General features: G+C 47.9%; 1 protein-coding gene across 1 annotated transcript in view; it reads right to left on the reverse strand.

Annotated features, from left to right (window-relative positions):
- CDO1 (cysteine dioxygenase type 1) overlaps nt 1-20,511 on the reverse strand; it is a 105,889-nt gene that overhangs the window by 10,191 nt on the left and 75,187 nt on the right. The window contains exon 2 of the mRNA XM_078675539.1: nt 11,407-11,484. Coding sequence (XP_078531665.1) covers nt 11,407-11,484 — 78 coding nt within the window. The remainder of the gene's footprint in view (nt 1-11,406; nt 11,485-20,511) is intronic.

The following is a 20,511-nucleotide window of genomic DNA, read 5'->3' on the forward strand; positions in this document are numbered from 1 at the left end:
ATACTGCTGCCAGGAAAAAACATCTATTACCTGTGCTGAGGGAGGCTGGTTTTACTCAAGTTAGACCTGCCTTAATTTACCTCCAGATGTTGGGCAATATCTACATTACTTTTAGTGTGGCCAGTTTCCTAGCAGAAGCCTTTCATTTTAGAAAAAAACGAGCTCCACTGAACATTTTATTGTAAATAAGGTATCTTTTATTAGTATTAGACATGATGTAGCTTAGTAAAATTTTAGGTCATCCCGTTGTATTATTTAATTATGAAATGTGATTTTAATGTATATGTATCGTATGTGCTTTTTATGGTTTCTTTGTAAATCGAATAAAGCGTGCTTTGACTACTTGCAACATGGATATCAACGCATCTTCTGTGTGCGTGCAGCAGAACTGGCGCATCAACACGGTTGCGGGAGTAAAAATTGGTGTATTGCAACGGAACCAGCGATTTGCCTCCAGAGATCAATGCATCGGACAGTGTATCGCTGCCACTGCACTACGCAAGATCGACTCATCTCATAGATTGCGCGGCAGTTTCCAGCACATCACTCAATGCCTCTCAACTCCGGCAACCGTCTCCGGAACAGGCTTCACTGCTTGGAGAAGATTGGTGCATCTCGTTGTTTGCAACCAGGAAAGGTACTTTGTTCACCGAGGCCAGCGTGCGTCCTGTAGACGGCCGGTGCTCCATCACGGTTGGCCCGAACTTTGACTTCGCCCTGGTCCAGTGCTACCACAACTAACCTTTAGAGCTACTTGCTTCTAACGCTTTATTTAATGGAATACATTGGATCTTTTTTGTTTTGGTCTTGTTTTGTTCAGAGTATAATAATCTATGAATGGAGTCTTTTTTGTGGTGTAATCATTGTATTACTTTGTGTGTTGTACAAATACTTTACACATTGCCTCTTTAGATAAGCCGGACTGTTGTTGTGCCAAGCTGCCAGAGGGTGAACATAGGTTCTCTTTTAGTGTGTATCTAGCTTACCCCGATTAAAGCGGTGGTTCCTGCCTGGCCTAGGTGCATACCCCAGCCAATCAGGAATCCCATTTCTTACAACGGGTTACCTGCAGATCTATAATATGACAAAGTCTGGTAGCAAGCACCAAGCAAATATACACCCTGGAGTTGAGCTTCAATGGAAGCAGGCATCTCTTGCTTCTGAATCATGGGGCCTGCTGTTTCAACAGTTTCAACAATGCTGAGTCCTTTGCTTGGGAACGGCTGGCAGCCAGAGTCGCTGCCACCTCAAGTACGGCAGAGTTCTGAAAGCGACAGTACTAGACTGTGTAGGTGCTCCTGTCCAAAAGGTTCTGCATTAGAAATGGCAGAGAGCATCATATGGCAGCAGGTGCAGAAAGAGGAATAAGGGACGAGAAGCAGTATAATATTCTTAGCTCAGTGGACTGGGGTAAATGTAGAACCTATTCGGGATGGCTCTTAACAGGGAAAAAGTGTACCGTGCAATGTCCTAAGATAAATTTCAACTTCGGTCAAAGCAAATTCATAAAGGGTAAATGGTACTCAGAAACCAAAAGCATATGGGACTTTAGCAGACTAGAAATGTGCCAATTCGGCGATGCAGCGGGCGCAAGGTAAATAGTTGTATTTATTTAGTTACTTACTTTACTACTGTCCGTCTTATGTCCAAGTCCACCCCCCACCCTGCCCCTTCCCTGCCTACCGCCCCACAGCACTCCGTCTACGAGCAGCCACTGCTTGCACATGCAGTATTATCATTACAGACCAGGTATCTGTTGGTGGTACTCTATCTCGATATCCCCAGGTGGAACAGTAGGAAGCATGTGAAAGGTCAAAGGGAAATCGATCTCCTATATTAGGCTGTGATCAGTAATTTAGTTTGGGGGTCCATGGCTCGGATGGACAGAACTTGTCTATATGAACATTTACCATTAGCTTGATAGGCAGTGTATCTTAGGCCCGTGGTCTTCATAAGAAAAAAAAGAATTCCTAGGGAACTTTTTAGGTCTCGCCTGTCGATGCGCATGCGCATCGAGCTTGCGAGCCTATTGCGGCCTAACCACGCTTTAACTAACAAGCAAGGAATCGTGGCGATTCCTTGCAGTGCCCGTGACTTTTAAGCTCAATGCGCATGTGCATTGAGCTTAAAAGCGCGTGCACAGCCGCCCGCATTCCTCCGACACCTTTGAAGTGAAGCTTAGCTTCACTTCAAAGGCCCGGCTTCTTCACACCCACATGCCGCTCTCGCTCTCCCCGCTCTCCCCGCTCCGCCCCCTCCCCTGCCCGCCGTGTGACCTCGGCTTACACTCACCCCTCCTTTCTCCCCTTTAGGCTGCTTTCGGATGCTTTGTTCGCAGCTTGTTCTTCTAGCCACTACAGTTAGCCTAGCGCCGCACCATCACCCACCTCTGCAACTCCTCCCACAACACTGCCTGCTAAGTACACAGACTGTTCGCCGGTATGTGATGCGACTGCATTTCCTCTGACAGCGCCGCAGGGAGTTGTCAGCTGCTTCATGTTACTTTTGACAAATCAGGAGAGGATAAAAGAAACCACCAGTTTAAGCACATGCACAAGTAACTCTACGTTACGTCTGCCCCACCATCCGTTCTTGATGCAGACAGAATAGTTGCTAAACATTATGTATGTGCTACGTACATAACTCTGCCTTATTAAACAGAATTCCATTTTAAATAGCGCTTGTTACAGTTGTACTAATGTACCATTAGTCTAGACGTTAATTCCATTGGCACAGCTTCTGGGAGCTCGCATTCCATCATCAAAGGCATCAGCCTCGCTCTGGCCTCACTTCTCCTCCCCCCTAATTGCTCTCACTCTCCATCTCTTGCCACACGCATCAGTAGGCAGCCCACCCCCTCCCTCTCCATTTGTTTCTATGCCTACTGGTTTTGCAGCACTTGTGAAATCCTTCTGGTGGGTGGTGCACACTCAGCTCAGGCGCCTGGATTCCTTGCTGCTTGTGGCCTGGACGAATATATTAATTCTCCCATCTGGTAGTTATTGTTTGCTGTTCATTTTTTCGGGGGTGATGGGCTACGACACAGTGGACTTCTCTCTCTTTTTTTTTAAGGTATTAAATGAGAAGAAAATGTGTAGAGCAAGAATCGATCATCTAAAGGAATTTTTGCCCCAGCCGTGAACAGGAAATGCTAATTACCATACATCCCTCCAGAATCATTTGCGCACAAAACATCGTGTTTAGGAGGCTGACAGGTAATAGAGTACAGTTCGGAGTTTTGCTCCTGCTTTCTTATTGCCCATTGACACTGTGGTTTGCACACTCTGTCAATTTGTTTTTTATTCTACCACTGGGCAAAGTACCATTAGATGTGTGCTTAAAAATATCAGCAGTACTTATTCACTCGTGCACGGCTCGCTCTTGGATTTATTTTTATTGGCCATTAACTCTGTGGTTTGCGCACTCTGTCAATTTCTTATATTCTCCCATTAGGCAAAGTAACATGTGCTGTGGGCTTAAAAATATCAGCATTCGTTAATCACTCGTGCATGGCTTACTTTTTTTTATCACTTGTGTTTTTTGTTTCTCTCTCTCTCTCTCTCTCTCTCTCTCTCTCCTTCCCTTCCCTTCCCTTCATTTACTCTCTCTCTCTCTCTCTCTCTCTCTCTCCTTCCCTTCCCTTCCCTTCCCTTCCCTTCATTTACTCTATCTCCCCTTATTTCTCTCTCTCTTTGACTCCCCTTCATTCACTCTCTATCACCTTTATTCTTTTTCCTCTTGCTCTCTTTTCTCTCACTCATTCCCACACTTGACAGGACCAACAGTGGGCGCTTCTTACATACAGGTACAACAGAGCGCGCATCTCACACAGACAGGAACAGGGGCCACATCTCACACAGACAGGAACAGAGGATGCTTCTCACACAGACAGGAGCAACAGAGGGAGCATCTCACAGACAGGAACAACAGGGCGCGCATCTCACACAGGCAGGAACAGGGGGCACACACGCAACGCCACTCTCACACGCCACTCATCCACGCAACGCCACTCATCCACGCAACGCCACTCATCCACGCAACGCCACTCATCCACGCAACGCCACTCATCCATTTGCAAAACGAAAAAAGTTAAACTCTTCTATTGCGAGACCTATTGCATTTTCAATGCTTGTTATATTTTTATTTGTTTATAGAAAATGCATAACAATAGCATAAATTGACTTCATTGGTACGTGCATTCAATATAATTAAAAGATAAAATGTTTCATCATTTTAATTTAATCAGTGTTCAAAAGAGAATAAGTTAAAACAGTACCACAAACCTCAACCAATCACATTCGTACGAATTCATTCAAAACCCATGCTCCAGACACTACTCCCTGCCCCATAGGAAATCCTCATGATGACACCAAGAGGGGACCCTTCCTCAGTCTTCCATCAATGTGTCTTTGCCAGGTGCATACAACACATGGTTAACACATGTTTCAGTAGCCACAGTAATTCACAACCACCTTCTTCAGGACCCCTTTTTCTGTGTCTTTTTCTATATGAGAATATGAGGTTTGTATAGATTTTACGCTCTATCATTCTTGCACTGTGCCGGTCTTATCAACTATTGGATGTCTCCAGACCATATATGAGTTGTTCATAGCTCTTTATTGGTATATCGCAATATCCTCACATCAAAGACTGTGTGGCACATGCCACTGTCCACTACTGTTTTTCCAACCTGCCTCTACTGAAAAAGGCAAAACATGAAAATATATACAAGGCGGCTAAAAACTTTCCACCTCTTCCAACGCCGTCCTCCTTTGTAGCAGTTCTTCCTTACAAACGCTTTTATATATTATATTATAAATCTTTATTCGGTTTAGTCACAATGGAAAAACCATAAAAGAACACAGAATAACATGCATTCATAAAAATACACAAATTACAAATAATTCAGTTAAAAATTGATTTCATATAAAAAGCGAAAAAGCAAGAAAAAAGTTATTCAATGTGTGCAAGGTGCCGATTGCAAATAGATACGACTTTTTCCTAGAGGTTTTTCCTGTGTTTCACGATACACTTTAGGAAGCTGCTAACAAAATAACAGACGTTCACTGTTTCTAACATTTGTAGTCTTAAAAGAGCAGGTCGACACTGTCTCATTCCCCAAGATTTAAGTATTGGTAAAAGCCAGATCTTTCTGTGGGCTTGATGGTATTTACAAAGCAGGATCACATGCAAGTTCGACTGCACTGAAATTCCGTCACAAGAACAAGGCGGTAAACTAGCGTCCCAACAATTTTGTGTCGGAAAGGTGACCATTCTGAAAAACATGTTCAGCCTAAATCTCGTAATTAACATTCTCTCGTAAGTTGTTAGTTGTAGTTCAAGATACGGATGAATGACAAAAGACACTTGAATCATGTTTGCGTGGATCACTGCCTTTTTCGAGGAATTGGAAACAAGTCTTAGCAATTCAAGATGACTTAGTGCTTTCTGTTTCAAATCTTTTTTTGAGATGTCCATGATGGAAGCCGGGTCAAGATAATAGTTCTCAAGGCCTAAATCCTTGAAAAAATTCCTGACATATAAGAGCCACTTTATTTTCAAAGAGTTATCCAGACTCATTGCGTCTGCGATGATAGCTTGTGACAAAGCATTTTTATTTGACAACCAGATGCGGCGCCACAGCATCAAGGGTTCTATTTTGATTAGATCTTCCAGATAGGGAGTGGCTAGTTCTTGGTGCATTGCGTAGATTGAGGTGCCTTTGGGGGTAGCTAACAAAAATCTTAGGAATGTATTTTCCACCTTCTGAATAGTACTGGTGTCTGTGTACCCCCAGACTCCTGCACCATATGTTGCAATTGCCTGGCATTTAGCCTTGTATATCTTAAGGAGTTCTCCTATTGGTCTTTTTCCTAACCTCTGGGAGAAAGATGTTAATGCGGCAATTGATCTCCTAAATAAGAGTGCCCTAGTGTTAGTTGCTTGCTTCCAACTAAGCTGGTCATCTATCATGACCCCCAAGTAGGGATAATGGGGGGTTGGTTCTAGCTTTTGGTTATTCAGCAGAATAGGGTATGTTCGTTTACGACCTCTGCCAGCTGTCATGATGAACGTTTTTTTCACGTTAACCTTTAAATCTAAGTTGCCCATAAAGGACGTGTATCTGCTCACTGCTTTCTGGAGTTCGCCGGGGGTTCGAGCTAAAATAACCGCGTCGTCCGCATAGAGCAGAGCGGGGACCAGGCGGTGATTTATGCGTGGGAGGTCCTGGGCCCCCCTCAACATCTCCCCCTCCAATCCATTGGTGTAGAGAGAGAAGAGGAAGGGGGCCAGGACGCACCCCTGCCTGACCCCACGCTCCACACTAAACGGGGACGTCAGCTCACCATTAACGCCAAAACGTACTCTGGCCGTGGCCCCGGTATAGAGTTCTCTGAGGAAATCTAACAGGGGGGGATCTACCCCTAATTGGGCTAGGACCTTCCACAGCTTTGTGTGTGAAACACAGTCGAAAGCTGCGGAAAGGTCTACAAAGGCCATGTATATTTTGGTGGGAGTGGCCTGTGTGTATTTCCCCATTATTAAGGTGAGGTTGAGGACCTGTTCCAGAGTCCCGAAACCTTCTCGGAAGCCAAATTGAATATCCGAGATAATACCCCTGTCCTCAGTCCACTGCTGGAGACGCTCGAGTATCACTCTCCCCACTACCTTACCGAGCGAGTCCAGCAGTGAAATGGGCCGGTAGCATTTTACATCTTGCCGATCCCCCTTTTTGAAAATGGGGACCATTATAGATTTTGTCCAGGAAGTTAGAATTCCCTCACTCGCTGCTGCTATACAAACTCTGGTTAAAATGGGAGCCCATAGATCTTGGTTGCTTTTGAAAAGGTCCACAGGGACCCCATCGGGACCTGGTGCCTTACCTGCCTTACTGCTCTGCAAAGCATCTATGAGGTCTGGGATGTCAAAGGGAACCAAAATAGGATAGTTCACATTAGGGGATAGGGATTCTGATGGGAGGGTATTTTTAAAGATTCCACCAAAGTGAGAGACCCATGTGTTTTCATCGATGGCGACCTCTATCTTCGGGGTATCCTTCTCTGTCAGGAACGGGGATCTGACTGTACGCCAGAACAGGTCGCTGTTTTTTGTGACTGCACCTTGATGGAGATCGTCCCATAATTTTTGTTTAAGTTGGGCCATTCTCATCTTTCTTTCCCCTATATATTGGCGCCTCAGGAGCTGGATCAAGGCCACATCTCGGGGGTTATTTTTAAGCGCGGATTTTAGCTTGGATAGGGCCACTGTGCAGTTATGATTAAACCACTTTGGTTTATTATCACAATTTGACTTAGGTTGAAAGGTGAGTAAGTCCTTTATGACCTCTAATATTAGGTTAAAATTTCTAAGGACTTCCTTGTGACTGGTTGTAAGATCCAGGCATTTCACTATATTAGGATAGGACCGAGTAATTAATTTTTTCAGTGTATCTGCTGGGTTGATTTTGGCCCATTTAATAGTCAGTCCATTATAGTTACCAACCTGAATCCTATTCTGCTTAAGGGTGATCGCCATTTCCGATTTATGGGAGGCATTAGCCGGCACGGATAATGTTATTACTATAGCTGCGTGATCGCTGAGGGGGGTAGCTATAACCTCAAATTCCTTCAGCTTCATCATCAGATTTTGGGAAAGAAATATAAAATCTACTGTGGTCATGTGACCTCTACCCACATACGTCGGCAGAAATTCGTTCGAGTCTGCGTTAGGATGGTTGGCAATCTGAAGATCCAAATCTGATAAGGCGGTATTAATTATGTTTCCTGGTTTGGAGTGCGCAAGGTGAGATAGTGGAACATTAAATTCGTCCACTATCCCACAACACTCCAGATTAGGAGCTGTACAGGGGTGGAAATTAAAATCGCCTCCCCAAATTATATTGGTTGTCCTATTTGTGGGGCTCCGGTAAAGGATTTGTTTCAATTTGTCAGTTAAGGTGGTGATAAGAGTTATAAAATTTTCATCTGACAAATTGTTATATGTATTAACCAGAATAATTGTGTCCTTATTGGGGAGGGTTAATGTTAAAATTTGATGATTGGGGTCCTGGGAGGGTGTGGCCACCTTTTTAAAAGGTAGGGAGTTAGAAATATAGGTGACAAGACCACCTTTTGGTCTACCCATAGTACTAGTTAGTGCTGGGACGTTAAAGGTTTTGTAGCCTTGTAGATGTAATTCTTCTACAGACCATGTTTCCTGGAGACAGATTATTTGAATTGAAGATAGAAATTCCTGTGCTGAGCCATCATTGATTTTATTTCGTAGGCCCGCAATGTTCCAGGAGGATACCCTAATATGTAGGGAATCATCACCAGAATCTGCTTCTAGGGTAATGGAGTCTTTATCACCAATAGCTTGTAAAATGGTAACAGGCTGTGGCGAGGAAGATAGTTGGGTATTAGTAGAAGAGATTTCTGATAGTGGTCAATCGACCAATTCTAGGCCACTATACCTATTATTTAGCGGGATGTTGTTCCATGGGTCCCATCGTGACTGTTCTCTATGTGGGGGCCATTGAGTATAGGGTCTTCTATCTTCCCACCTTCCTCCCTGATTGCGATGTCTCACCGTGTGCCAGGAATAATCTGGCTCATAAGGATTGGGAGGACCGCGATATCGGATGTTTAATTGATCGTCCTGCCTAGGGAAGGGTACGGACCAAGGAGGTTCCTGCTCCTGTATATATCCGTCCACTTGCCTGAAAGGATAAAAAAAGGAGAGTGATTTGATCTTAATTCCTCCATTTGAGGTAATGTCTTCCCAGGCACAAACATAGTCCGCAATTCGAGGATCCTCGAAAGTGATTGTTATGCAATCCCCGGGAATTGTTTTTCTAGTATTACCTACCCACGGTACCCTGGCTACAGATCTAATTCGTCCGCGCCAAAAGGATGGAATTGGGCGGTTGGTCTGGAGCCAATGCTGAGCCTTATTTTTTAGGGACCAGGCCGGTTCCGATGCGAGATCTGTTAATTCAGGAACTCCAGCCATCACCACCACGTAGGGTGAGGCCTCGGGAGGGAACTCTGCTGGGAGTCTTGGTGGACCGGGATTCCTCGCAGTATTCCTTTTGGACCTATCCCCCGGTGTTTTTGGCGGTGCAGGTGGAGGGGGTAAGGTTACCGAAGGTGTTTTGTTAGAAGTTGTCGCTGGGGTTTTATTGGCTATACTAGTAGGTGCCTTCTGAGTCAAATCGGTGGTCGCGGGCACGACTGGGGCAGTCGAAATATTTGTTTGTTGTAGACTGCTAGTGGGACTTTGAACTAATGCTGGTTTTATAATTTTGGTCAAATTAGTGGTGTTTTTATTTTTATTTATGGGCTGGTTTGGAGTTGTTAGTCGGAAGGTCTTTTGTTGTGTATTGAGCATAACTGGATTGACATTAGGTACACTAGTGTTAGTTGGTTTATCACTATTGTTACCGGCCAGTTTTTGAGGACATAACGAAGGGGGCTGCTGTTGAGTTTTTAATAGCTTGGAAATTTGCAGTTCTATGGCTGCTAACCGATGTTCTAAAGGTAGTAAGGCGTATTTAATTACGTTAGCTATGCTAGGAAGAGTTAATTCCTGGGTCTCAACCAAATTCAAATCCACGTCGATTTGTTTAATGGGTTGAGGGTCCAGGATTATCGGACAAGATGGTTCTTTCTCTACCTGATGGACTAATGCGACGATCTCAGTTTGTGGTACCCTATCGTTATGGATTATTGGAATGATTGGAGACAATCTCGGGTTTACTATTGGATTTGGGTTTCCAGGTGCCCTACTTTTACTAATTGCTCCCTCCCTCCTGCCCCTTTCTATTCTTTTTTCTAGTGAGGAGATTTGCGCAGATGTTGTTGGAAACAATTCTGGGGTTTTCTCTAGGTCATAGCTAAGTTGAGAATCCGCTATTCGAGAGACTGACAGATCTACGGTGTTTGGTAGGCTGCGTCTCTCCCTAATCGGCCCCAACTCAGCGTTTGAGGGTACTAAGATTGGAGATCTGGCTTCCGCCAAAGCGCCTAGTGAGGATCTTTTTGCGAATGCCAGATCTAGGGAAACCCTTTCTTCAATTATCGATATACTTTCATCGATAAGTGTGTTAGCCTTCGCTAGAAAATCGTCCATGGGGCCGAGCAATTTGCCCGCTGCAGTGGGGACTTTGGTTTTATTCCCTCTCGTGACAACCATTGCTATTGCTAGTAAGTTATAGGACACGGGGGATACGTAAAATAGTACAATGGGAAGGGGTCAATTTAAAATATAAATATCAGGGAGGTGGCCCAGTCCAGTCTCTACCAGCCTCTGACGGCCTAAAACGGCCCGGTCTTTGCCCGGGTCTTCGCCCCGGGCTGCGACCCGCGGCGCGACCCGCGGCGCATTAGAGACTGCGTAAAAATATAGGAAAGAGGGGGGGGCGTGGCCGCCGGGGGAAGAGGCGCCGGCTGCAAGGAGCGGTGGTTTCTGGGCCTCGCAGTCCCCCGGTAGGCTTTTCCAGGGCACAAGCAACGCACTACTACCTGGGCGGGTCGCGCTGAGAGCGAGGTGAAAGACTGCCGATTACAGTCACGCTCCCACCAGCCGACCTCCGCCTCAGGGAATGCGGGTTGGAAGATGGCTAAAAAAAGCAGTTCCTCAGTTGGATGCAGAAAGCAGGTCAGTGAGCGGCACCCGCGCAGCGGGTGGCGCGAAAGGTTTATAAACAGCGCTCAGGTCAGTGGGCGTGGCCGCCGGGGGAAGAGGCGCCGGCTGCAAGGAGCGGTGGTTTCTGGGCCTCGCAGTCCCCCGGTAGGCTTTTCCAGGGCACAAGCAACGCACTACTACCTGGGCGGGTCGCGCTGAGAGCGAGGTGAAAGACTGCCGATTACAGTCACGCTCCCACCAGCCGACCTCCGCCTCAGGGAATGCGGGTTGGAAGATGGCTAAAAAAAGCAGTTCCTCAGTTGGATGCAGAAAGCAGGTCAGTGAGCGGCACCCGCGCAGCGGGTGGCGCGAAAGGTTTATAAACAGCGCTCAGGTCAGTGGGCGTGGCCGCCGGGGGAAGAGGCGCCGGCTGCAAGGAGCGGTGGTTTCTGGGCCTCGCAGTCCCCCGGTAGGCTTTTCCAGGGCACAAGCAACGCACTACTACCTGGGCGGGTCGCGCTGAGAGCGAGGTGAAAGACTGCCGATTACAGTCACGCTCCCACCAGCCGACCTCCGCCTCAGGGAATGCGGGTTGGAAGATGGCTAAAAAAAGCAGTTCCTCAGTTGGATGCAGAAAGCAGGTCAGTGAGCTTTTATAGGTTTTGATGTGATTAGACATGAAGATTTTCCTACTGTGACATTTTCTACTTTAGAAATGATTTCATTTTTTCATTAGATGCAAACAAATCACAACAACAAGGGTACAATTGGAAAAATTACCTGCCATGCCCTTCACCCCAGCACAAGATCATCAAATTGAATTTTCCATTGCCTTCATCCACAAGATTGCGTGTGTATCTGGAAAAAACAGGGTTGAAATGTTGTTTTTTGATGACGCAAACTATCATCACCTGAATACAAAAACATCTGACGTACATATCGTATGTGAACTATTGTCAAGCATTTTTTCGGTGCGCACATCTGTAGGGGCACTAAGCACACATAAGAGTTCAAATGTTGGAATTCCCACTAATCAGGTCATTATGCACTTGGTCAGGGATGGAAAGCTGGCATTACTCAGTGTTCTTGGCTCTCTGGGTAGATGTGGATGAGCAGTCAAGGGCTAGATCCAGGGAGGTGGTGTAGGGCAAGTTTAAATATAGACCAATTCATGATAACAGTTGCAAAAAGTATGTGACTGTCCAACCACATCTGTGAGTAGCCAACACTTATAACAGAAGAATATATGTATCTACAGAAAAAAATGAAGTTCAAATGAAAGATAGTGTACACAATAAACAATGCACAACAAGTAAAACAATATGGTATACAAACCAGGGCCTTGGTGTAGACACTGTTTATGGGGACTGCAAACATTGGCACAAACCTACAACACAAAGCTCAATACCATGGCACTGCAATTTGAGAAATGTTGGTAATGTTGAGAATTGTTTGCACTATTACTGATCGCGGTCATTAGCTAACGCAATCAATGGTACAGGTGTACACGCCTAGTCCCTAGACTTATTTGCAAACAGTCCCCGGACTGGTCCCCGGTCTTTCGGACCCACCTCCAGCACCCAGGCTCCCGCTTTGCTCCTCTCTCCTTCCCTATCACTCTCTCTCCCTCTCTCGATTGCTGTCTTGCCACAGTGGTCTCTGTAGTGTCCTCCTGGACAAGTTCTAGTGTTCAGGAGTGTGATGCTGTACACTGTACGCCCACCCATCACAGGAGTCACAGGCCAAGTGACGCTGCTAATAAACGGGGCCAGGTGCACGTGCCCTAGGCCAGGTATCCAAACCATTCCACTGTATTTCCATGTGCTTTATTTGCAGCTATGTGGGCCTGGAGCACACTTCTCGACAATGGCGACGAGGGGGGCTGACCCTGTGTTTATGCTGGTTAACCCTGGGGGGGGGAGGGGAGAGGGGGAGTCTAGCCCGAGGCGACCCCGCACCAACTGCCGGCAGCGTCAAAACAGGGCAAGACTGCGGCCACCCAGAGACTGGGTCCGATGGCATCTATAGGCGATTTCCCTCCAGCTGCCCACCATACTCCGTGGTCCCGAGGTGAGGGGCTGTTCACCTCCAGCAGTTGGATGCCCCGCTGCCATTTGCCTGTTGAGTGGCTAAATGTATCAGCGTCAGTGTAAAAAATTAAGGAGGGGTCAGCACTGACAAGAAAATATGCCCTAGACCTCCTCTCAAGATATGGTAGGGCTCATGACTGTACGTGCCCCCCCACCTGCTGAGACACCCACAAGTTACCTTCTCCTGCCGCTGTCAGTTTCGGTTAGGAGAGAGGACCTTCACATGCAAGACACCTGTGGCGCCGGCATGGAATGAGAGGTGCCCGAGTAGCAGGGGCGCAACTAGACCCGAACTTCGTGGGGGACTAACACTCCCAGCCAGGGCTGGCCTTAGCACGGATCGCACACGGTGCAACAGTCTGTTTTGGCATCCACTCCCCCATTTCGTCCTTCTCCATGAATTCCCTCACTACCACTCACCAACAATGCACCTCATCTCTCTGTAGCACTTTTCTGGCAAACATTTCGTTTTTTATAGTTTACTCACACTCAGTTCTGTGATCTGCATGGATGTGAGTGCATGGTGATCAGTGTGAGTGCATTGTGATTGCTGTGAGTGCAGGGTGAGCGTGAAAGTAAAGGGCGAAAATTAGTGAGTTTTCTGAATGTAGGGTGTATTCCCAGACACTTTAAGTAACTCAGCATGTTATTGTAAGCGGTGTAGGGTTTCAGATATAAGTTAAACTATTGCTATTATGGCATTAATCAAGGACAGAGGGTGGAGGAAATAAATAATGTGCTGATCCTGCAACAAACTTCCAGTCTTATGATTAGGGTTGCCAGCTCATTATGTTGATGTCCCATACAGTAAAAAACCTAAGCAGTCACCTAAAGCCGTATTTTCAGCATTTCTCTATGTATACTTTGAACAGCAAATATAAATAGAAAGCAATTTTAATTGTGTTGTAGGGCTGCCTGAATGATCCATGACTGATAATTAAATGGAACAAAGACAGAAAAGTCACATTACAAATAAATACACACTTTTATATTTATAACCCTATTTAGCTTCAAGACGAGGTCTTTGCAGGAACACATGGCTGGCATTTTTCTTTTGGCAACCCTACTTTATATTCCTTTTCATAAAATGCATTCTCACACTACGGCAGTAAATGTAAAATACAAATGTAAGGAATAGGCAGCGTGAGGTCCAAGGGGGTATTGGAACCAGGAAAAAATACTAAGCTGCAGTAACCAGTTTACAAAGGTACTTAAATAAGAAAATGATCTTTAAAGAGCTGTGAAAAACTTGGGTGTGTCGGAGATAAGACTCCAGACACTGCCAAGCTGAACCCTCTTCACCTCGAGCTGCAGTTGCCTGGGCTGAGACACATGACGGGGTGGGGGGGATGGTTGGGAAGAGGGGCTAAAGCCCTTTGAGCACTATGGGTGTTGCGTGCCTGCCCAGTAGTCAATCGTGACATGCCCGCATCATCTGTAAAGGCTTACGGCGCTCATACACGTGGCTGCTGTGCCACCGACCGTGAATCTGGCGCACACCGTGCCTAATGAAGCAGCCTCAACTTTGCAAACACGCAGCTGCAAGGCTGCACCACCCTCTGCAGCCAATGCCTGCAGTAGCCTCTTACTCATAGGGTCTGGCGGCCCTGTCTGGTATTTACAGCGAGTAAAAACTGGGGCCGTGCCAGCGCTGCACACAGCCCTGCCGCGCCAACACTGGAGAGCCCGCACCGGCATTACCAGGCCCATAGCCAGAAGTATACGCTTGGGGCTGCATGGCCCCACATAATAACAAGAGGTGGTTCTGGCAGGAAGTAATGGTTTCTATCTACAGAATCTATTTTTTAAAAATCTTTAATTTTGGTGATATTTGAAAACAGACAGTTTATTTTCATTCTGTATATTTCACTACAGTATGATCAATGAGGGCGTTTGGAGAATGTGAGGGACAAATTGCAAACAGTGGGCTGTGGACATTCCAAAAGATCACTGAAAATATTTGCACCCAGTCTTACACAAAACAGAATACGATTTAAAGCCAGTTTTACAGACAAATTGAGGATCGCTCACAAATTGCATAAAACATATTAAAGTGATCACATTAATCAAAAGGGGATCTAATTTAAATATGGCTTTACTTTAGATTTGGGGTAATTTCCATTCTTTTTTGTGTGAAATAATGGCAAATGGCATGTGGTTCAATTATATATGATTTGAGGGTCTTATCTAAGATAACTTAGTAGGTAGGGTTGCTGTTGGTCCACTAAACAATGGTAGGAGTTATGCCAGATAGTCTCTCTAAAGACTGCCCTTTAATGTTAACACAATAAAAACAATTGAACTTAATAAACATAAATGGTTTCAACTGATACATATTGGTGCTATTACTGCGGAGCCTGGTGGATATACTTGTACTCAATAGGTGTTCACCAATAATCCTCCGAAAATCCGACCATTACCAATTATTTTAGTCCTCAATCCGCTCCACAAATCATTGCCAATTTGTTCCAATTACCAAAATTAGAAGCCTGAAACAATAAACAATAACCCTGAGTTTACAACACACAACATGCACACACAAGCGCACACACACTGAAATGGGCACACTCTGTGTACTGATTATTTATATGCTTTCGACCACTGTGTCCTTTATGTTAGCTCACTGATGCTCTTGCAGATTTGAAAGATCAAAAAATGTACTCCCTCCCAACCACATCCCCTTTGAGCTCTAGATATAAATAACAGACATCAATGCAGAATGGCGGGGCGCTAGGTGGCGCCGGACCAAGATGGCCGCACTGCTGTGAGGCTCTCGCCCAGTGGAGCCTAACCGCCATCCTCCATGCCATCCTGACCAGCCTCATCCTCTCTGGTACACCGGTATCTTGACCTCCTAACTGCGGTGATTGCTCCGGTATCCTCAGCTTCCACGTCGCACTCCCAGAGCCGGAGAAAATCGGCCCAGAACCCGGGACCGGCACCTCACGCTTTGCCGCCTCCTCGCCCTTCCTGGGCACTCCGGCTGCGACAGCCCGGGGCTTTGCGGCCTGGATGGACGTGCCCCACCCCCACACCGTGAGAGGCCGGACTCGTCACCCTGCTACTGGCGGAGGGAGCCCGCCGCACGGACGCCTTCCAACCACCTTAGCTCCAGGTACGAGCCCGACCACTACCCTTTTGGCGAAACCGACCTCTGCTGGGCCCCGGACCTTCCTGCGCGTCGCAGCCCGCCGCGCGCCTGGACTGAGGCGGGCAGAGACAGGTACCCTGTAGAACCTGCTACCTACAGCGGTGACTGTCTTGGTTACTGCAACTGCCCCCAGACACCTCATCTGCGCTGCAAGGGGCACTTTTGTTTCGCCTGCTCCCCGGCGTACCTGAACTAGAGCGGCGGACTCGCCTCCCTCCCTCGCTGGCCTGAACGGCTCCTCCCCGCCATCTCATCAACCGGGCGGCCGTGCACTCGGCCATTTTGGGTGAGCCCGTCTTGGAGCAGGGACTCCACCCCGGGAGACAAAGAGCTTCATTACCTCCCTGATCCTTCTGGGAATCGCCAGAGCCAATTGACGACGTACTTGGGCCGCGTTCTCCTTCCCTCTCGCAGCCTCTGAAGTGCCTCCATTTCACCAATCGCACTGCTGCAGCTGGGCCTAGGGGCACGACCCCTTCTGCGAACCCTCTCTGGCTCCTGGGAATAGTTCTCACCCTCTCCATACACCACTCCGAGCTGATATCGGTGTTCACAACGATCGGGCTTCAGCTCCTGGCCCAGTCCTTCTCCTCCTTCCTCCCTACTCTCAGTTTACCTCCCTTGGAGTTCTGGCGTCCATATCCGCTTCAGTGACTCGGACACCGCCACAAGCCATGGGCCGCAACGACGCCAGACAATCGAAAATTCCGTTTGAATCTAAGAAAACCACCAAGGCGACGCCGGAGGGAGGTGGGAGCCCGTCTTCCTCGGCTCCTCCAGAGGAGGACTGGAAAACGCTCTTACTTGGTATGAAGCAAAGCCTATCATCCATTGACTCTAAAATCGACACCATTAATGCTCGCATGGACAGCGTGGTTACGAAACTTGAACACCATGATACTCGAATACAAGAGGCTGAGGAGAGAATCTCTGGACTGGAGGATAATGCTACCTCCTCACATCGCCAAATCACCCAAATGGATAAACTGCTCAAACTTATAGCGGACAAGAATGAGGACTTGGAAGTGAGATCGCGCCGCAACAATGTCCGCATTTTGGGCCTTGCGGAGACCACCAACACGGGGAAGATGGAACTATTTGTTGAAAACCTCGTCACGGAACTGTTTGGTAAGGAATCCTTCTCCCCGCATCTCATTGTGGAGCGTGCCCATCGCTCCCTGGCTGCCCCCCCCCCCATGGCCTCCCGCCTCGGCCCATAATAGCGCGATTTCTCAACTACAGAGAAAGTGATGCGGTGCTACGCCGGGCAAGGGAACTGAAAACTGTGCATTACGAAAACACGACGCTTTCTTTTTTCCCTGATTTCACTCCCGCTGTCCAAGAGGCCAGGCGCAAATTTGCAGGGGTAAAGAAGAAACTGCAGACCCAAGAGATCCCCTATGCCATGCTGTACCCAGCGAAACTAAAACTCTTCCATCAGGGCAAGCACCACTTCTTTCAGAACCCGCAACAGGTTGAAGACTACCTTAAACAATGTAAGAAGACCCAGCACAGAGAGGACTCCACTCGTCGCCGCTCTAGATCGCACTCTCCACTATCACAACAGGACTGATATGTTGCATCGCGCGATGGGCCCTTCTAACGCCTCATTTACTGTGCAACGGACTTGAGCTATTTGACTTTTGTGTACTATGGTGAGGTCTCTGCTTTATTACTTATATGGTTGGTATCAATGTACACTGTGTGCTCACTAGACCACCTCCGTCCCGCGATTCCGACTGGGGCGACCTGGTTGTATGCGGGTGTGAGTAGGGAGGTGGTTGGCAGGTCTGGTGCCCCTAGTCCGGACCCCCAATGGGTATTCCCCACTATCCCTCTCCCCTACTATGGGCTGAGGCTACTGATGCCGTCTTTTCGGCTATTGTTCTGGTTTGGTTTGGGCTAAGGGTGGGTGGGCGGGATATTATTGCACGGCAAGTTGGGGTGGCCGTTGTGGGTGGGTTGATGCTCCTGATTTACACTGTTATACATGCTGAGGTGCGGGGGTGTGGGGTGGGTCGGGCGGCGGGATGGGCCAGGGGGGGGAGATGTGTTTTTCATGTGTTTTATACTGATGTGAACCGATCTAAGGTACTAATTCGCTACACGTGTCTACACTGGGTAGCATGGGTGACGTGAGGCAACCTAACCCGATGCAGCAGTTCCGCCTCATGACATGGAACATTCGTGGGCTAAACGACCCGCGCAAGAAGCGGCAAATATTAGGCTATCTTGATAGGCAAGGGGTATCTATTGCCATGCTTCAAGAAACCCACTTACGACCTGACGGTTCCCCATTGTTTGCATCTAGATGGGCCTCCTGCAAGGTTTTCTCCTCTTACTCTAACTACGCCAGAGGGGTTACGATCCTAGTTAGACGAGGGATCCGCTTTATACCTGCTGGCACTGAGATAGACTCGGGTGGGAGATATTGCATGATGTGGGGGACGCTCTACTCACACTCGGTCCTCCTAGCTTGTTATTATGGCCCTAACACGGACGATACTTCCACGCTCCTCACGATGTGGGGTAAAATCCAAACTCTGGGCATCCACCACATCATACTCGGGGGGACTTCAACACGGCATTGGTACCGGGCCTGGACAGGTCCCACCCTCAAGCACTCCACTATACACAAACCCAAAGCACACTATCCAATCTTGTCAAGGACCACCACTACATTGACGCTTGGAGGCACCTACACACCACTCTTACTCAGGGTACCCACCACTCAGCGGTACATTCTACATGGGCACGACTTGATTACGTGTTCCTGTCAGCTGGCCTCCTTCCTTGGCTGGCTGGTGCGCTCCACCTCGCTCGGACTTTCTCCGACCACTCACCGGTCCTCCTCACTATGCACATACCCGTGGCTACCTCCCCCTACTTAAGCTGGCGCCTTAACCCCGCACACCTCACAGATTCAGCGTTCAGGGGGGAACTAGAACAGGACATTCTTGACTTCTTCGAACGGAACACTGGGTCTGTCACATCTTTCACTACGGTGTGGGAGGCCTTTAAGGTCACTGTCAGAGGCTGGTGTATTGCGAAAAGTGGTGGTGTCCTCAAATCGCTTCGGGGTGACCTACACAAATTAGAAGCTGAACTCAAGTTGCTCGAACGTGACATGGCCAAAGACCCTCACAGCCCTACTCCCAAAGCCCTTGTTAGGGACAAACTCAACGAATACGCCGAGGCAGCCGAAAAAGAATGCAAATTCCTTGGTAAGCCTTACGCAGCCCGACTATACGGCGAGGGTGATAGGCCCGGTAGAGCACTCGCCTTCGCGGTCAAGCCTATTAAATATCAAAACTACATCTCGACACTGCTGGACGAACATCAGGCCCCGCAGAGGGACCTTACGGAACAAATGCGCATCCTTACTCAGCATTACTCTACACTCTACACTTCCTATCGACAGTCGTCCATTGACTTGCAGTCCTACCTTGAGGACACTGCAGTCGCGTGGCTCGGTCCCTCCCAACAGAAATTTCTACACCACGGGCTTGAACTTGACGAAATCAAGGACGCCATCATGTCTATGAAATCTGGCAAATCGCCTGGGTCGGATGGGCTTCCAATCGATTTCTATAAGGCCTACATACATGTGCTTGCCCCCTCCTAAAACGAGTTTACTACTCTGCCCAGGAGGAAGGCGTGTTGCCTTTCACTATGCGGGAAGCCCTCATAGCTTCCTTGTTGAAACCCGGAAAGCCTCCAGAGCTCTGCGATTCCTATAGGCCTTTATCGCTGCTTAATACTGACGTGAAAATTCTGGCTAAAGTGCTCGCGACACGCCTGAATTTACTGATGGAGCGCCTGGTTTTACCAGATCAGGCCGGATTCGTCCCCAACAGGGCGACATCCCATAACTTACGCACCCTACAAGCCGTCCTGCAGGACATCAACCCCAATTGCGAGGCAGCTGCCGTCTTCTTGGACGCAACGAAGGCGTTCGACTCCCTAGAGTGGGACTACCTGCTGGCCCTTCTGGAGCGGATGGGAATCCCTTTCTCCTTTCTAGACTGGATCCGGCTGCTGTATTGCAGACCTCAGGCCTCCGTGTTGTTAAATGGTTCCCGCTCTGCCCCATTTGTGATCCATAGGGGCACTAGGCAGGGCTGCCCGCTCTCGCCGGTCCTTTTTGCGATTGCCATTGAGCCCCTGGCGGCCAAACTCAGGCAGCATCATAACCACCGCTCCTTGATTTATCCGGAAAGACAGCTGCTGGTCGCCTTATATGCTGACGATGTGACCCTATACGTGGACAAACCAAGGGAGAACCTTAACCCTCTGCTGCGGGAGATAACCAAGTTTGGTGCCATATCCGGGATCCAGATCAACTGGTCTAAATCGGCCCTGTTTCCCCTGACGGACAAGACTGTCCCCTTCCCACTGGATTACCCCCTTATGTGGGAGGCTGACGAAATAAAATACCTAGGCATAATCGTGACCAGGGACCGGGAAGCCCTCATCAGAGCCAATTATGGTACTGCTATCGACAAGCTAACTGACACTATCAATAGGTGGATTCACCTCCCCCTCTCGATGGCGGGACGCATCTCCTTTATAAAGATGGTAGTTCTGCCCAAGCTCCTTTACTTATTCACCAATATCCCATACACTCCGGGAGCCAGCTTATTT

This window comes from Lissotriton helveticus, chromosome 2_1, assembly GCF_964261635.1.
Source record: "Lissotriton helveticus chromosome 2_1, aLisHel1.1, whole genome shotgun sequence".
Taxonomy (NCBI): Eukaryota; Metazoa; Chordata; class Amphibia; order Caudata; family Salamandridae; genus Lissotriton; species Lissotriton helveticus.